This window comes from Bactrocera neohumeralis, unplaced genomic scaffold (genome assembly GCF_024586455.1).
Source record: "Bactrocera neohumeralis isolate Rockhampton unplaced genomic scaffold, APGP_CSIRO_Bneo_wtdbg2-racon-allhic-juicebox.fasta_v2 cluster09, whole genome shotgun sequence".
Lineage (NCBI taxonomy): Eukaryota > Metazoa > Arthropoda > Insecta > Diptera > Tephritidae > Bactrocera > Bactrocera neohumeralis.
Genome location: NW_026089622.1, coordinates 27,111,316 through 27,128,195, shown reverse-complemented (window position 1 = coordinate 27,128,195; position 16,880 = coordinate 27,111,316). Strand labels below are relative to the sequence as shown.

General features: G+C 34.3%; 1 protein-coding gene across 1 annotated transcript in view; it reads left to right on the top strand.

Moving 5' to 3' along the window:
* Positions 1-16,097: 16,097 nt before the first annotated feature.
* The window catches only part of LOC126764140 (brix domain-containing protein ZK795.3), a 49,122-nt gene continuing 48,339 nt past the window's right edge, over positions 16,098-16,880 (top strand). The window contains exon 1 of the mRNA XM_050481941.1: positions 16,098-16,286. Coding sequence (XP_050337898.1) covers positions 16,142-16,286 — 145 coding nt within the window. The 5' untranslated portion in view covers positions 16,098-16,141. The remainder of the gene's footprint in view (positions 16,287-16,880) is intronic.

The following is a 16,880-nucleotide window of genomic DNA, read 5'->3' as shown; positions in this document are numbered from 1 at the left end:
CTGTTACCCCAAGATACTTCAACTGCGGCTGTGAAGTAATCTCGCATTCTCCTATGGTCAGCGATATTTTCTCCTCAATTTTCCTTGAGCTTATGAGCAGGACTTCTGTTTTCTGCTCAGCCAGCTCAAGACTCATGGTAGCAAACCATCGGCGCAGACCATTTATGCTGTCATTGCATTTGATCCGGAGGTCAATCAGATGTTTAGCTACAGCTACCACTATGAGGTCATCCGCATAAGTGGTTGTTTTCACATTTTTTGGTTGCGGTATTCTTAACACCCCGTCGTACATCAGGTTCCATAGCAGCGGGCCTAAAACCGAGCCTTGCGGTACTCCACTGGAGATAGTGTAGCTCTGAGTGCCCTCGTCCCCCTCGTATAGCAATCTCCTATTTTGAAAATAACTCATTATAATATTTATCAGATAATGAGGAGCGTGTATATAATGTAGAGCTTTTATTATATTTGCCCACTTTGCGGAGTTGAACGCATTTTTCAAATCCAGTGTTATTAGCGCGCAGTATTTTTTCCTACCACCTTTCCATCTTTTTCCACTTATTGCACATTTTGCAGTATCAACTACTTCTCTTAGTGCGTCAATAGTGGACCTCTTTTTAATAAAGCCGTATTGTCTCTCTGATAATCCACCGGCTTTTTGGATTGCTAACTCCAAGCGGTTTCTTACAATGCTTTCGTACACTTTCCCAATTGTGTCGAGCATGCAAAGAGGTCGATAAGATGAAGGTTCTTCTGGTGGCTTATTTGGCTTTAGCAGTAGAACCAGACGCTGTATCTTCTACGGATCGGGGAATACTTCTTCTAAAATACACGCATTGTACATGTTAACAAATAATCTGAGCCTTAGAGTTATGGATTCTTTAAGAGCTCTATTTGGTATACCGTCTATTCCGGTCGCTTTGGAGTTTTTGTTTTTTTTCGCAACAGCCAATAGTTCGTATTCTGTCACTAATAGGGGTGGCTCCGTAGATTCGTTTTATTTAATATAGGAAATGGAGGCATGTGTTGGGAATAACGCTTCAACAACATTTTTCATAAATAATGCATTCTTGGGTTGCTGCGACTTATTTTTGAATTTCGACATACAACATGGACATGGGTCTATGTTCGCCTCTTCACAAACCTTTTCGAAACAGGATCTCTTACTATAGATGATGACTGACTTCAGGAGCTTTTTTTGGCATTTAAATGCTCCACTGGAGGATGGAGTCATGTGTAGAAGTTCACGAAAGTGAGGAAAGTTCTCTGATCGCCATTCACTTGGGGGTGAATGGCCTTTCCGGTCTTTGACCAAGAATCCTCTGGGTAGCCTAAGAACATCTGTTCGAGGGCGAGCTGAAGTGAGAAGGCAAAATATCCCCATAGGGTTGTGCACTGGGTTTGGGACCCGCCAAGTAAAAAACTCTACCAATGAAAAACTACCAACAGCCTCGGATGAGAAACCCCCCTTTTGATGACGACCATAGCAAACGAAATAAGGAATACTATATTAGGACATGCACCTGGAAGGTCCGGTCCCTTAATTGGGAAGGTGCCGCTGCCCAGCTGGTTGATGTCCTCGTGAAAATAAAGGATGGCATAACCGCCGTCCAAGAAATGCGTTGGACGGGACAAGGACAGAGACGAGTAAGTCCTTGCGGCATTTACTACAGTGGCCATATAAAGGGGCGCAAGTTTGGTGTGGGATTCGTGGTGGGAGAGAGACTCCGTCGCCGAGTACTATCATTCTCTCCGGTGAATGAATATCTAGCCACAATCCGCATCAAAGCGAGGTTCTTCAACATATCGCTGATTTGCGCCCACGCCCCGACGGAAGAGAAAGACGATATGACCAAAGATGCTTTTTATGAGTGCTGAACTGATACGGCTGTGTAAACTGACGTTGAGCAACACCAAACGCTCCGTCAGGATCGGGAAGGACCTCTGCGAGCCGTTCGATACCAAACGAGGTTTCAGACAAGGTGATTCCCTATCGTACGACTTCTTCAACCTGCTTCTGGAGAAAATAGTTCGAGCTGCAGAACTAAATAGTGAAGGTACCATCTTCTGTAAAAGTGTACAGCAGTTGGCGTATGCCGATGATATTGATATCATCGGCCTCAACGCCCGCGCCGTTAGTTCTGCTTTCTCCAGGCTGGACAAGGAAGCACAGAAAATGGGTCTGGCAGTGAACGAGGGCAAAACGAAATATCTCCAGTCGTCGCACTCGCGACTTGGCACTCACGTCACTGTTGACAGTCATAACTTTGAAGTCGTAGATAATTTCGTCTATCTTGGAACCAGCGTAAACACCACCAACAATGTCAGCCTAGAAATCCAACGCATGATTGCTCTTGCCAACAGGTGCTACTTCGGACTGAGTAGGCAATTGAAAAGTAAAGTCCTCTCTCGTCGAACAAAAACTAAACTCTATAAGTCGCTCATAATTCCCGTCCTGCTATATGGTGCAGAGGCTTGGGCGATGACGGCAACCGATGAGTCGACGTTGCGAGTTTTCGAGAGAAAAGTTCTGCGAAAGATTTATGGTCCTTTGCTATTGGCCACGGCGACTATCGCATTCGATGGAACGATGAGCTGTTCGAGATATACGACGACATTGACATAGTTCAGCGAATTAAAAGACAGCGGCTACGCTGGCTAGGTCATGTTGTCCGGATGGATGAAAACACTCCAGCTCTGAAAGAAGCAGAGGAAGAGGAAGACCTCCACTCCTTTGGAAGGACCAAGTGGAGAAGGACCTGGCTTCGCTTGGAATATCCAATTGGCGCCACGTAGCGAAAAGAAAAAACGACTGGCGCGCTGTTGTTAACTCGGCTATAATCGCGTAAGCGGTGTCTACGCCAATTAAGAAGAAGAAGATGTATATATGTACATAGACCGATATTTTTGTATTTAAATTTGTTATTTCTTTGTTTTTTTCAGGTTTAATTTGTTTCCACTTGTCGAAAGGCCGAAAACGAAACGAATTGACAGGCAATTAGTCACGAAAATAGTTAATTAACGAAACGAAAGTAAATAAATTATGTACTAAGCTCGCGCACTTAGTCCCTGCTCGGGCGCCATGAAAAATCGCAAGCGTTTTTGAGATGCGAAAATATACACTGGGAATGCTCGAATAATTGAAATCCTAATTGCCTGTCACTGGAAAGAAAAAATAATATTTCGATAAATTAAAAACACGTCCGTTCGAATTCACGTTCAAATTACAAGAGAGTTCTTTACTTCACTTAATCTAATTGCTAAGCCTAAATCTTAAAACTAACGGCTTAAACTAGTGGTAATATAAATATGTATTAAAAATGGGTAAATATAATAATTTTCAACTTTCGTTAGATATTGTAACAGATCCTGGTAAATATTAAGGTAAGTAATAGATTGGTATTATGAATGCATTATTAAGGTAGGTAATTTATAACAGATTTTCTTAATTTAATTTTTAATAATTCAATATTTTATAACTTTTATTTTTCAATATTCTTAATTTTAATTTTAGGTTTAAATATATACATATATCTTGTAGCTTGGCGCAACACCAGGTTCATCTATCAGGATAATCTGAGGCTTTTTCCATGAAATTGGATAGTATCCGAAACTAAGAATTGCATTGAAGAGCAAAGAGAGCACCTCTACAGCAATAATTGGTAACTCAATTAGCATTTTTGGGGAAATTTTATCATGTCCCGGCGACTTTTTTGGATTAAGTTCTTTGATGATACCAATGATTTCAGAAGGTGAAGTCATAAGAGACTCGAGCGACTCTTTAGCTGTGTTGTGTAAGATTGACAGTTTAAAGTTGTCCTTTGGCAAATTAGGTTGAAGTACCTTTTCTAGGTGATTTGCAAAACAATTAGTCTTTTCCTCGTCACTTGAAGCTCAATTTCCACCCAAGTCTCGTATAGGCATGTTGGAGTCAGTTGGTGGCTTCATGGATTTTTGGGCTTTCCAAAGGGAATTTAGCTTGTTTAATTTGGACACAGATTCTTTATATACATTTCGATGTTCAATTCTTCCTCACGTTTAAGCGTTTTTTTTAATTTACGTACAGCCCACTTTTGGATTAACGAATATGGGTTGTTCACATAACTTTATCAGTACCGGAGAGTGATCAGAAGATAGATCAGTACATATATCAGCTGTTATGTGCGATTTATCTATATTTTTGATTACAGCAAAATCAATTAAATCTGGTATTTTGTTACGATCACTAGGCCGATATGTCGGCTTACCAGGAGATATAATTTCAAGGTTATTGTGCCTATTTATAATAGTTTGATACAGCAGTGGTCCTTTCGGATTAATAAGACATGAGTCCCAGTACGTGTGTTTTGCATTGTAATCTCCACCTGCTAGAAACCTATCACCTAGTGTTCCAAAAAAATCTTTAAATTGGATGTCTGTAATTTTAAACCGAGGTGGGCAGTAAATGGTCGTAAAGTTTAAGTCCACGCAGCGATTTTTTATAGTTATTGTTGTATCGTGTAATTGCGCTGTGGCATAAGATTTTAATGCGTGGTGATTTAATCGTTTTCTTACCAACACTGCCATTCCTCCATGTGCCTTTCCATCTGATCAAGGTTAATAACTCTTTTTTTTACATATATTGTGATATTTTCCCATTTTCTCCTTTCAAACGTTTGGTTAATGGTTTAGCAATTGTTGCGTAGTTTTCTATAAATTTCCTGTAATATCTCGTTTTCCCTAGAAATCCTCTAAGTCACCGTAGCGTGTTGGGATTTGGATAATTTTTTATTGTTTCTATCTTTTTGGGATCTGTTTTTATTACTTTGTGGGATACAACGTATCCTAAAAATTCAACGTCGGCTTCTATAAACGTTGACTTTTCCATGGAAATTTTCATATGAGCTTTTTCAAGTGTTTGTACTATATATTTTAAATGAAATATATGTTCTTTTAATGGTTTTGAGTATATTTACTACAATATCGTCAATATAGACGTGGCAAAATTTTCCGATACATCCGTGTAAAATATTGTTCATTGCTCTTTGAAATATACTTGGAGCATTTTTTAGCCCAAATGGTATTCTTAAATGTTCATATTTTCCATTATTCACGGAAAATGCAGTTTTTCCAACATCATTTCCTTCCATCAATCTCCAATCAAATAGTATTACCTCTGGATTAGACATTGGGTATCTATCCGTTATTGTTTTTTTCGTTAAATTTTTTTAAAATCGATGACCATTCTTAGTTCTGGACTACCGTCCTCATTTAAACCTTTTTTCGGAACAACCCAAACAAGAGAATTATATGGGCTTTTGCTATGACTTATAATTCCTTTTTCCAATAAACTTTGGATTTCCTGACTGACAAAATTATTTGCGGATAATGAATATGGATATTTTTTTGAGCATATGGGTTTTCTATCTTCTGTTCTTATTTCTGCTTTGATATCTGTTCTGAATGGTAAATCCATGTTTATATTTTCATGGGTTTTATTTATTATTTTGATAAAATCCTCTCTAAGCAGTGGGATTTTAATATTTTTAACTTCATTACCTTTGTTTTTATATTTTTAGGCAAATTCTTCGAAATTATTTTCGTCGGTAATATTGAAATTATTTATTTTTAAAATATTAATGCCTCCCTTTTTTGGAGTATTTTTTTAATTTTATTGTCGGTATTATCTTCGACTGGCTTCTTAGGATTTTCTCGTCCCAAGTAGTTTAAATTTTGTATTTTTATATTTCTATTTGGTTTATCACCATTCTTTTTTTGTTTTATTTTGCCGGTAAGAACTTCGACTGGCGTTTTAGGCTCTTTTTGTCCCAAAATAACTTTTTTTTAATATAATAGTGCCGGTAAAATCTTCGGCAGGCGTTGTAGAATTTGTTTGTTCAACAATTTTAATATTTTGTTTATTTTTAATATTGTCGGTATTTTGTTCGGCAGGCGTTGTAGCACAATTACAATATTTTGTTTATTTTTAATATTGCCGGTATTTTTTTCGTCTGGCGTCTTAGGACTTTTTTGTCCCAAGTAGTATACATTTTGTATATTTGTATTCTTATTTGGTTTTTTACCATTATTGTTTTGTCTTATTTTGCCGGTATGAACCTCGGCTGGCGTCTTAGGACTATCTTGTCCCAAGGAGTTTAATAAAATTAAATCATTGAGAAAGTTTATTCTCTCTATTTTATTATTTCCATAAATTAGTTTCCGATTTGGAATATCTATTGTGGCTCCGATTTTATTTAAGAAAATAATTCCAATTAAAAGATCGCTCTCTAAGTTATCAATTTCATAAAAACGTTCTTGAACCCCAATAGATTAATATTATGAAAATATTTTATGATGGTCGAACCATTAATGATTCTTACCCTCTTCTTAGTTACTAAAGTGTTTTTGTATTTGGTTTAAAGGGTAGTTCAAACCAGTTATGAAGGTTTTAACTGCTTGGTTATTTCGGAACTTGTTCCATGCGTCATTATTGGTTTATTTATTAACAATGTCAATTTCTTATTGACATCATTGTACCAGTTTATTAAGGATTGTGATCCTTGTCTAAATATGCTCATTTCTTGGTCAATTACGTGTATTGGTCTTCTATCAGCATACGCAAAATCTAATCTCGAAAATATGGCCTCGAAACTTAAAACTGTGCCATGGTTTGTCACAATGTCGTTAGCATTGCCCACAATCTTGTTTCTCAGTATTGTTAGGGCTCCAAAATATCTCCTACTCCCTTCTATATAGAGACGCATTAAATTTTTAGCAGCTTTATCTAGCTGACGTATGACCTTCCCGAGAATTCCGGTAAAGATTTTACAATTTCTAAATTTTTATTGCACATAATTGAGTCGTTAATTGTCTGTGTTTCGTATTCTGTCACCTGCCTAGCTGCTGTTTTATTTTTTATTTGGTTGTTTAGCTGAGTTATTTCAGCTCTTAAATTCGTCGTTTGCGTCGCTATCAGTCGAGCTACATATGTCTTCTGCAGTAAAATTACTAACCGCCATTTTCGAAAATTTTAGAATGATGTTGCCCACTTTGCAAAAAAAAAAATTTTTTGTTTATATATGTATGTTTAATACAATAATAGTATAATTTACCTCGTTTTCTTTTTTATTTATATATATTTAAAAGATGTATAAGAATTTATTTTGTTTTCTTTTTTTCTTAAAGAAGGGCACTTGTGAGTGTCATGATTATTGGTTTTGCAATACTCATAGTGAAACAGTTTTTCAATTTTTTTCTTTCTAATTTGATTTTTATGCTTTTGCTGATTACACTGTTAACTTTGTGGCTCGCTCGCCATTTAACTTTTGATTTTGTTGCACTTGATGTTTAGTTTGCCTTCGCGAATCGTCACGTTGCGTGGTATATGGAAGGGATTGTTTCTTTACAATAACAATGGTACTATTGTAATTGATAAGTTAAAGCAATTTCACTTTTGTTTCAATTCTGATATAATACTACACATTTGATTGTAGATTTATATTTCGGATTTTGTTTTTTCCAACTGGAGTTTTATGTTGCTCCTGGCAGGATCGCCAATTATTACTTGCGCTAACGCGGGGTGGTTTTAAAAAAGATGTGAATCTAGTGAGTTATGTTCAAAAACTGAACTGAAGTATCTTTATTTCACTTATATTTATACAATTGATATCTTAAGCCTAGATACAGAGTTTCATCTCACATTCTAAGAAGTGCAGACTTAGGTGTTAGATGATGTGCTGTCTAATTTTACATAAAGCGGGCCACAAGTTAAAGTTAATGGCCGCTTCCTAATTGGTGACGTATCAATAACATATTTAATCGGTGCCCTTAGCTATTGGTGGCGGTAACTTATACATACGTATATTTTATCGTTAGATTTGGCGCAACTCCTCCATGAAAGCATATGTAAGTTAGCACATATACAAAATATACAGACAATTTTGTAAGTAAAATCTAATTCAGCAATATTTTGCATTGCTCAAGTAAAATTAAATCAAATAAAATTAATTTCCAAAAATTGCAATAACAAAAACACATTTCGTCGGAACTATAACAAGCGGAAACCGAAGCGAAAACCGTGCCGCCGCAATGTGAGCCGTTTCACAACCAAACTGAGGTTCGCACTGGTTTTAGCTTACGTTATGATTATTTGATGTATAGAAATAAGTTCTAGCTAGTAAGAACTCGTACATATGTAAGTTTTTAGTAAGTAAGCAAAATTTGATTATAAAAACTAAGTAAATTTGTTGAATAAAGAGAGTTCAATTTTTGCCAGCAGCAAAGGTGCGTGTTGATATTATTGGTGGGCAGCATTAACTTGTATATCAAAAAAATACATATGCATAGCTTTTATTTCATTGGCTGTCTCTTATTTGTATTTTTCTCATTTTACACTGTAAATGCTCAATTCTGCTATTTTCGACCCCCTCATGTTAAATTTTAGTGAAATCCGCTAATAATATTTTTTGAAGAAATCCTCTAATAGAAACCAGGTCCCCCCCTCAAAAAAAGGAACGTTTCGACAATTGGTACACCATGAACCACAGTATATACAGTAGAAAACCTTTTCGTGGTATCTTTCTGAGGGGTGAATAGCGGCCATTTTGGATTTTCAGTGGTAGCAACGCAGTGCTGTATATATTGAGGTAGTAAATACTAGATTAAATAAAAAAAACTATAAATATTGTTGCTTAATATAAAAGGGAATTATTTATTAATGATATATATTTCCTAATAGGTCATTAAAAGGCCATAGTGTGAAATGTTCCGCCTATAAAAAGAATATTTACCGATATTCAGATATTCTTTATGTAGTGAGTTCTTATTAACAAAATGAAGCCCTGTTTTTAGATTTCTTGGTGGTGAGTTTCTTCAGAATGTATTTGTTTACATTTGACTGACAGAAAACATATAAGGTGCTGATTTCCTAAGCTTATCTTGTTTTTTATCTTAAAATTCGCTTATTTTAATTAATTAAAATATTTGTAAAATTACATTCTTATAATTCCAACTAATTTTCTTTTGTAACGGCGAATTGGTATATGTCAAACGAAAGTTTACCGCCCAGGACTGTATCTTTTTGCATGCAAAATTTAAGAAATTCTTGAAGCGTGTTTAACACTTGTTAAAAAAATAACTTACATAATAGGGGGATTCTCTTGCTCTTGCAAGATGGCAGATTACAAAAATCCTATACCGAAATATACAAGGGCACGAGAGCACCCATTGCAGAATCTAGTGATGTAGGAACGGCTGATTCGGTCAAATTATTGTAAATGACTATTGTGAATTGGCGCACCTTCTGCATTCATTCTTAACAAAAAAAACTGTAACAAATCTTAATAATTTAAATAGAAATTATAAAATATATTTAAAATTTACCTACCTCAACAATTTAACGTCAATATATGTATTGTAGTACAACGACAGCTAGCACAGGGTTGCATTTATTTTTTTACGTGTCACGTGCACGAGAATAAACATGGGTTTTGGTCTGACATATTTCACAGCCATTGCAAATAATTTTCTGCATGTGTTTTTTGTTGCGCCGGTGCACCAAGAGGAAATATCTACAATTCGTGCACCGTGCAAGGGTTTTGCAAGAGCAAGAGAATACCCCTAATGTCTTGTGCTGAACACATAGAGAGCGACACCACAATGGCCGTCATGTACACAAAACAACATAGCTGTCCATTTTGTATGTACACAATTTCGCATTCGCCATACTAATACCAGAGATAAAGAGATGTTTAACTCCTCTCTCACTGGAAGTGAGAGAGCAATTGCTAAACGTCAAAACCTACTGAGATTTGACAGCTAATCGAGTTCAGTAGGTTTTGACGTTTATCAATTGGAAACGAGCGATGGCCAGATTGAAATCTTACCAAAAAAATGTGTAAACGGAGGGATTTGTTGCATCGTTCAAGACCACTTATAAAAAATGTTAAACAATGAAAATTAAATAAATTTGTGAAATTTAAAGATATTTGATGAAACGTTTTGTAATTTGAAGCATCATACTTTTATTTTCAATGGAAAATGATTAAAAGCGTTTAATGATTGAGAGCTAACAAGCTTAAATCCTATTATTGGGTACTGAAAGGACAAAAAACAATTATTATAATATTCTTTAAAAAGATTTAATTAGTTTCTTCGTATAATAAATAACCACTATTTAGTAATTTTTATTCGTACTAAATGTTGGGTATTGGGTTGATAAATACCCAAAAATTGTTATTTTGTTCAATCTGGCAATAATGGAAAATGTTATAAAAAACGCTAATTTTGAGGCGCTCTCACACTGGAATAAGTTTAACATCCCTTTATTCCTGCTGATACCTCTCTCTTCAGTAAAATTTTAATATTTTTTTCAAAGTGTAATTTTTTATGCAAAAAATAAGTAAATAAGTAATTGTTTTTGTTTTAAATTATTATTTGTTATTACAAAAGACAGAACAGAGACAGGGTAAAATTTAGAATAGCATCCCCGGATTTCGGGGATAAAATGGGTGTCAGTGGAAAGGTGACGATCTCCAGATCACGAAAATATATATATATATAGTTGCCGCTGACTTATAGTTTTAAAGATATTTGCATTTAAAGTTGAAAAATTTACAACTTTTACATTGGTAATTTGTATATTGTGAATAACTTTTTCACTTATATTATGCACTTTTCACTTACTAACACTTCACTATAACGTTTTTGTATACTATTAATTTTTTTAATATTTGCTGTAAATAAAGCTTCATTTTAATTATTTTATTTTAATTACAATTCTCTGCATTTGCACAATTAGAAAAGGGTTGCCATGGTTATTTTTTTTGGAGCGTGATCTTAAGAACGTCACCTTTCCAGTGATACCCATTTTATTCCCGAAATCCGGGGATGTTATTCTAAATCCCAGCCCAGAGAAATTTTATGCTCCTGATTGTAAAATAACGTGAGGCAAATTTATAAATATTTTTATGTTAGTGTAGTCGTGCAGATGTCTAAATGACTGTGTCCTTAAAGTGGCCATACACGACACACATGTGCGTTCGATCGGTATGAGTTAGACCGGGATTTACTCGTGTATGGGCTTGTGCGCATACCAATCCATGGCACGATCCCGATTACTTTGGCGGAGGGGTAAAAACCCGAATTTCCGTATAAATGGGGTATGTACGTATGTACGTATAGGGGAGCTTCTCCAGAGGAGGAATATCCAAAAAGAATATAAAAATAACTAATATTTTTTTTTAAATATTCACGTTTTAAAATTCAAAAATTTCCACTAAGAACACACGTTATTTCGCTATGTTTCACTAAATTTTTTCACGTGTTTTACTTTGTATATTTAAATATAAGCATTGAAATAAGCTCATATGTCACATTTTTTTCAATTTTTCAGCTAAATTTAGTAATTTAAAAATCACTTATTAAATTTATGGCTGAGAGGTTTAGAGTGTTTATATTTACGAGGAAACCCCATTATATTTAATAAATACAGATAAGTAAAATCGTGTGATAATATTATACTATTATGTGTATAGTATATAATGGGTTGTCTTGCGGTATTTTTTTTGAACTTTTTTTTTATTGAAATTGAAATGAATTTTTGATGACTCATGCCCAGCTCTTGACCGATGCTACGTCTGCTACTATGCCGGTCTCTTTCGACCAATTCAGCGTTTTATCGCAATTTTCGACGACAGGCCTTCCGGAGCGTGGCGCATCTTCGACCACATCTACACCAGAACGAAAACGTTGAAACCATCGTTGTGCGGTGGAAATGAAAACTGTATCGGCTTGAGATGCATTTTTGCCTTTATCGTAGTAGTACTGTAAAATATGCCGTATTATCTCTTTATTTTGCTCCGTGTTTGCGACGCTATAGCTCACGAACGACTTAAAAGAAACGACAATCAATCAATCTCGTGTTAGCGCGTGAAATGAGCTTTGCAAAAAGGTATAGCATGACCCAATGCGACGAATAAAACTAGAACTACGCGCTTTCAGCGCCAACCAGCGAAAATACCGCAAGACTTCCTTGACACCCTATTATGATTGTAATATAACATTTTTATATACTTATTATAATTTTATACTATAATAAAATCATCTCACAATATTATTGATTGTTTATATATATTATATCCTTTCTGCGTTGGCCGAGCGAATACCCGAGTTGACTGAAGAATTTTCGCGTAGTACTCCTTTCGGCGTTGGCGGCCTTCGGCCGCGCTTTAAAAAAATAATCCTGGCCGAGCGAATACCCGGGGTGACTGAAGTACTTTCGCGTAGAACTCCTTTCTGCGTTAAAAAATAAAATAATATATTGAGTTTTCATTATAAAGTGGTTATATTTTTTGGTTATCAAGCACTGATATTGAAACAAAATTTGAGTTTTCGTCATAAAATGGACAAGTTTTAGTTATTATATTTGTCAGCGATTTCCATTTATTTTTGATGATACATTGTTTTGTATTTTAGGTGACGATATATATATTATTATATTTAAATATGAGTTTTGGATATAAAATAGTTATATTTTTTGGTTATCATGCACCCATATTGAAACAAAATTTTAGTATTGGTACTGTACTTGTATACTTTACAATTTATTATTACGTAATATTATTATGTAATATTACTTATAGGTACATATATATAAAAGTACTAATACATGTATATACTATTACTTAATTGCTTAATAAATTTAAAAAAGAAAATATCAATATGCATGAATAGAGGAATTTTTGCGAAAAAGAGGAATTTCAGCGAATTGCCTAATCATCACATGGCAGCGCTCCATTTCGTCTTAATTTTTGGTAAACAAATGAGGTTCAAACGAGTGTAAAATTTAATTTTTAAAATAAAGATTTTTAGGTAAAAAAAACCTGCTAGAAGTGTAAAATGTGGGTGTATTTAAAAGTTTATAGTGTAATTGAATTAATTTGAATTGCAAAATGTGAATATAGTGTGCTTAATGTGTTGAAATAGCTTCTTGAATAGTTCGAATTTTGCGAATTTTTTAAATCTAAGGTCGAATATCTCGTAAACTAAGCGCTTGCGGTACATGAGACCCTATATTTTTAATCAGGAGGACTTCCTATTTCCAACGGAGCCTTCAAATCGCGGCGCCATAGAAATTGGAATTGTGCCCAATCCATGTTCGCGAAAATGTTTGATTTTTTACGATCGGTGTGCACACAATTATATCGTGTATGACGCTGTGTGAACACAAAATCTCATTATTCTCGTGTCGCCGAATAGGATAGATCGCGGACAAACAATTTTCCGCTTGCTTGTCGCTCATATTCTCAGTTTGAAGAACGAAAGCAAAATGGATATGAATGTCGTGTATGGCGAAACGATTTCCTACAAATCGAGCGCAGATGTGTGTCGTGTATGGCCTTTAAGAACGTATGGATTTTATAAATTTACAAAATGTCGCTCTCTATGTGTTTAGCAAGTTAATACCATGTTCAGACCCAAAATTTAAAAGATTAGATTACATTTAAGCATTTCAAAACCCAACAGTGTTCTTACTGCCGTTGAAGAGATTAAAAACAGCTGTTTTTGCCATTCTAGAATTTACATCGCTCAATATTTATCAAAAGAAAACATTGTTATATAGTATTCTATAATAAAAGCCGTATTCTTTTAAATATATTCCATATAATGGAATCAATGGACGTATTTTTTCATTTGCGAAGTCGATTTTCAGCAGAAATTAGATTTATTGCTTTAATGAAAAATTGTTTGTTTACATTTTTTCCTCTTTGTAGTGTCTAAATCAGCTGTGATAATGTAATAGATTTCCAATGCTGCCAAGTAGATGGCGCAAAATCAGAGTATCAAGAATGATAGAATACAAGATTACGACGACCGCCATTACGAAACGTCATAGTTCCGTGTTGAGAAGAACAAGAGTGAAAAACTGTCAAATGGCTTGCAAATTGTAAACAGAAAAGTAAACACTTTTGTAAATTCGCAAAATATTATTAATTCTTTCGATTTTAATGAAAAGTTTTAGTGAAGCGATTGAATATTGTTGAGTGAAAAGATTTGAATCATTTCTAAAGAAATATATCGGCCTATTGATAATAAAATTGTCTATTAAGTTGTGATTCCAATGGAGAAGACGTTTCTTGTGTTGTATATAAATATATACATATATAATAAGTTCAGATGTATCAGATGTATGAAATTATGACACAAGAATTGTGAAATTGTTAATTTAGTATTAAATATATCATTTCTTTTGCAAAATAACACCCATTTTTTGGCAACTTTTAAATCGGCCGGAAAACTGAAAAAACTCGTTTTCGATCCTTTAATTGCATAATAATTATTACAACAAGCCACTGCACATTTCATTTTAAAAAATTAATATATTTATGCTTAGAAATTTAAATAAATACAACAGTACACTTACACTGGTTTTCTTCATTTGAACAGTTTCCACACATGCTACTCTATTCATTGTGGATGTGCCTAAAACTAATTATATAGATATTTTCTCGCAACAATATTCTAAACATTCCACTGAAATTTTTCTTGCAAAGACGAATGAATTAATATTATTTTGGGAAATTCAAAAAGTGTTTACTTTTCTGTTTACAATTTGTATGCATTTCTATGCTTGTTCTTCTCAACGCAAAACTGTTACGTCACGAAATTGTTGAACAGTGTATTTGTTTTTGTTCTTGGTCTCACAGAGAGATTTAGCGTGGATCAGTTTCAAATCACTCCGATGAACTGATTTTGAACTGTCATTTTTGTATGTCGAAATCTTGAAAAATTTATAAGATTAGTGGGATAACCCACTCAACAGCCGAGATCGTGTGAATAAAAGTGCCCATACACGAGCAGACAAGTGCGTTCGATCGGTATGTGTGCGCTTGCGGTTTATCGTGTATGGGCTTGTTCGCGTACCGATCCATGTTCGCGAAAATGTTTGATTTTTTACGATCGGTGCGCGAACATGTGTATCGTGTATGGCGTTGTCTGTGCACAAAATATCATTTCTGTTGTGTCGCCGAACAGTGAAGATCGCGGACAATAGCAAGTGTTAAGGGGAGAGCCTGCTTTCGAGGCCTCAAAAAATCGATTTTTTTGGGAGGGAAAAAAAATAATTGATTCAAGCCAAATTTCTAGGCTTTATAGTTATATATTTGAACATCTTTCACAAATTTTTTGGATACGAAATCTTTGATATTTTGCCTTTGGTAAGCAATTGCCCGATGCATCTCGCATGTGCATTTTTCGGACGGCGGGCAGGATGCAGGTCGCAATTTCTATTGGAAACAAAAAATTCAAAGAGAATTTTTTTTTATGAATTAATCTTCTAGTTAAACTCAGAAAATTCCAAAAAAAAGTGTAAAATTTTAATTTTTTTTTTAAATTTAATAAATAGTGGCTTTTGACCTATATAGAAGATTTAATGCCAATGATAATAAACTTTGCCCTAATTCCATACGACGTTTAGTTTTCTTCTATCCTGCCCGCCAATTAAGAATTATCGTAAAAATGAGAAACCGAGAAATCACGCTTCAAAGTTTTCGCTTTTTGCCCGAGCGCTCATATATATATCTGCAAGATGCTCGGTCACTTCCCTTCTAGCTTAGATAATATTTCGAATTCCCATCTATAACTTTGGGACATACATATTCTTAAATAATTTTTAAGAAAATTTAAGCAAAATCGATTGTTTGAAGCTTCTAAAGCAGGCTCCCCCCTTAATAAAGACTTCGTATCAGAATTTATTGATCTTATAAAAAATGAATTGGCAATTTGGCAAATGAAAAGTGATATATATGAAAATAAAATTGAGAAAAATAAAAGTTGGAATAACTTTTTAGCGAAATACAAAGAAATAGATAAAAGTGTTACATTAGAAATAAATTCGAAGAAATGTTCCGCTTCCCTGTCGCACATGTTAACTCTGTGAAGAACGAACGCAAAATGGATTTGTGTGTCGTGTATGGGCAAACGAATTCATACCGATCGAACGTACTTGTGTGGTCGTGTATGGGCACCTTAAGTGGCGGTCTGAATATGGTATAACATCGAAATTTAGAATCTCTTAGTTGAAATAAACATCGATATTCGTACATCGATAGATATCGTTCATCACATGTACAATAGTATTTAGTTAGCGCGTGTACCGAATTGAAAAATGTTTCGAAGGCAATCGCGGTTGAGGCGTGAATTTCTTTTAAGAAAATCTCAGAAAACTCGTCTTGAAAAAACGATTGCCAAAAAAGAATCCTTTTATTCAGAAAATTTGAAGCTAAAATGTAATCAATCCCATTACAATTTCGGTAAGTTGTATTTTGCGTATATGCTGGAATTTAGAATTAGAATACCGTCCTAAGATTTCGTGGTTAAAATGTGTCTGTAATTATAGTGGAGGTCCTCCAAATCTAAAATATATATATATATATATATATATGTATATACAGTGAGTTCAAAAAGTGTTCACATATAGCAAAAAAATAGTGCATATTAGCTGATCTTTAAAAAAACTAATATTCAAATTAAGTTATGTTTTACGAAAAGTAAAGCATATTTAATCAAAAACTTGGCACGATTCCGATTAGTTTGGCGGAGGGGTAAAAAAACCGAATTTCCGTATAAATGGGGTATGTACGGATATGGGAGCTTCTCCAGAGGAGGAATATCCAAAAATAATGTAAAAATTACTAATACTTTTTAAAATATTCACGATTAAAAGTTCAAAAATTTGCACTAAGAAAACATGTAATTTCTCTATGTTTCACAAAATTTTTCACATTTTTTACTTTGTATATTTAAATACACACTCTAAGCTTTGAAATAAGCTTACATTTTACTTTTCTTTTGCTATATTTTACCTAAATTTATTTATTTTAAAAATCACTTAGCACACTCATCGT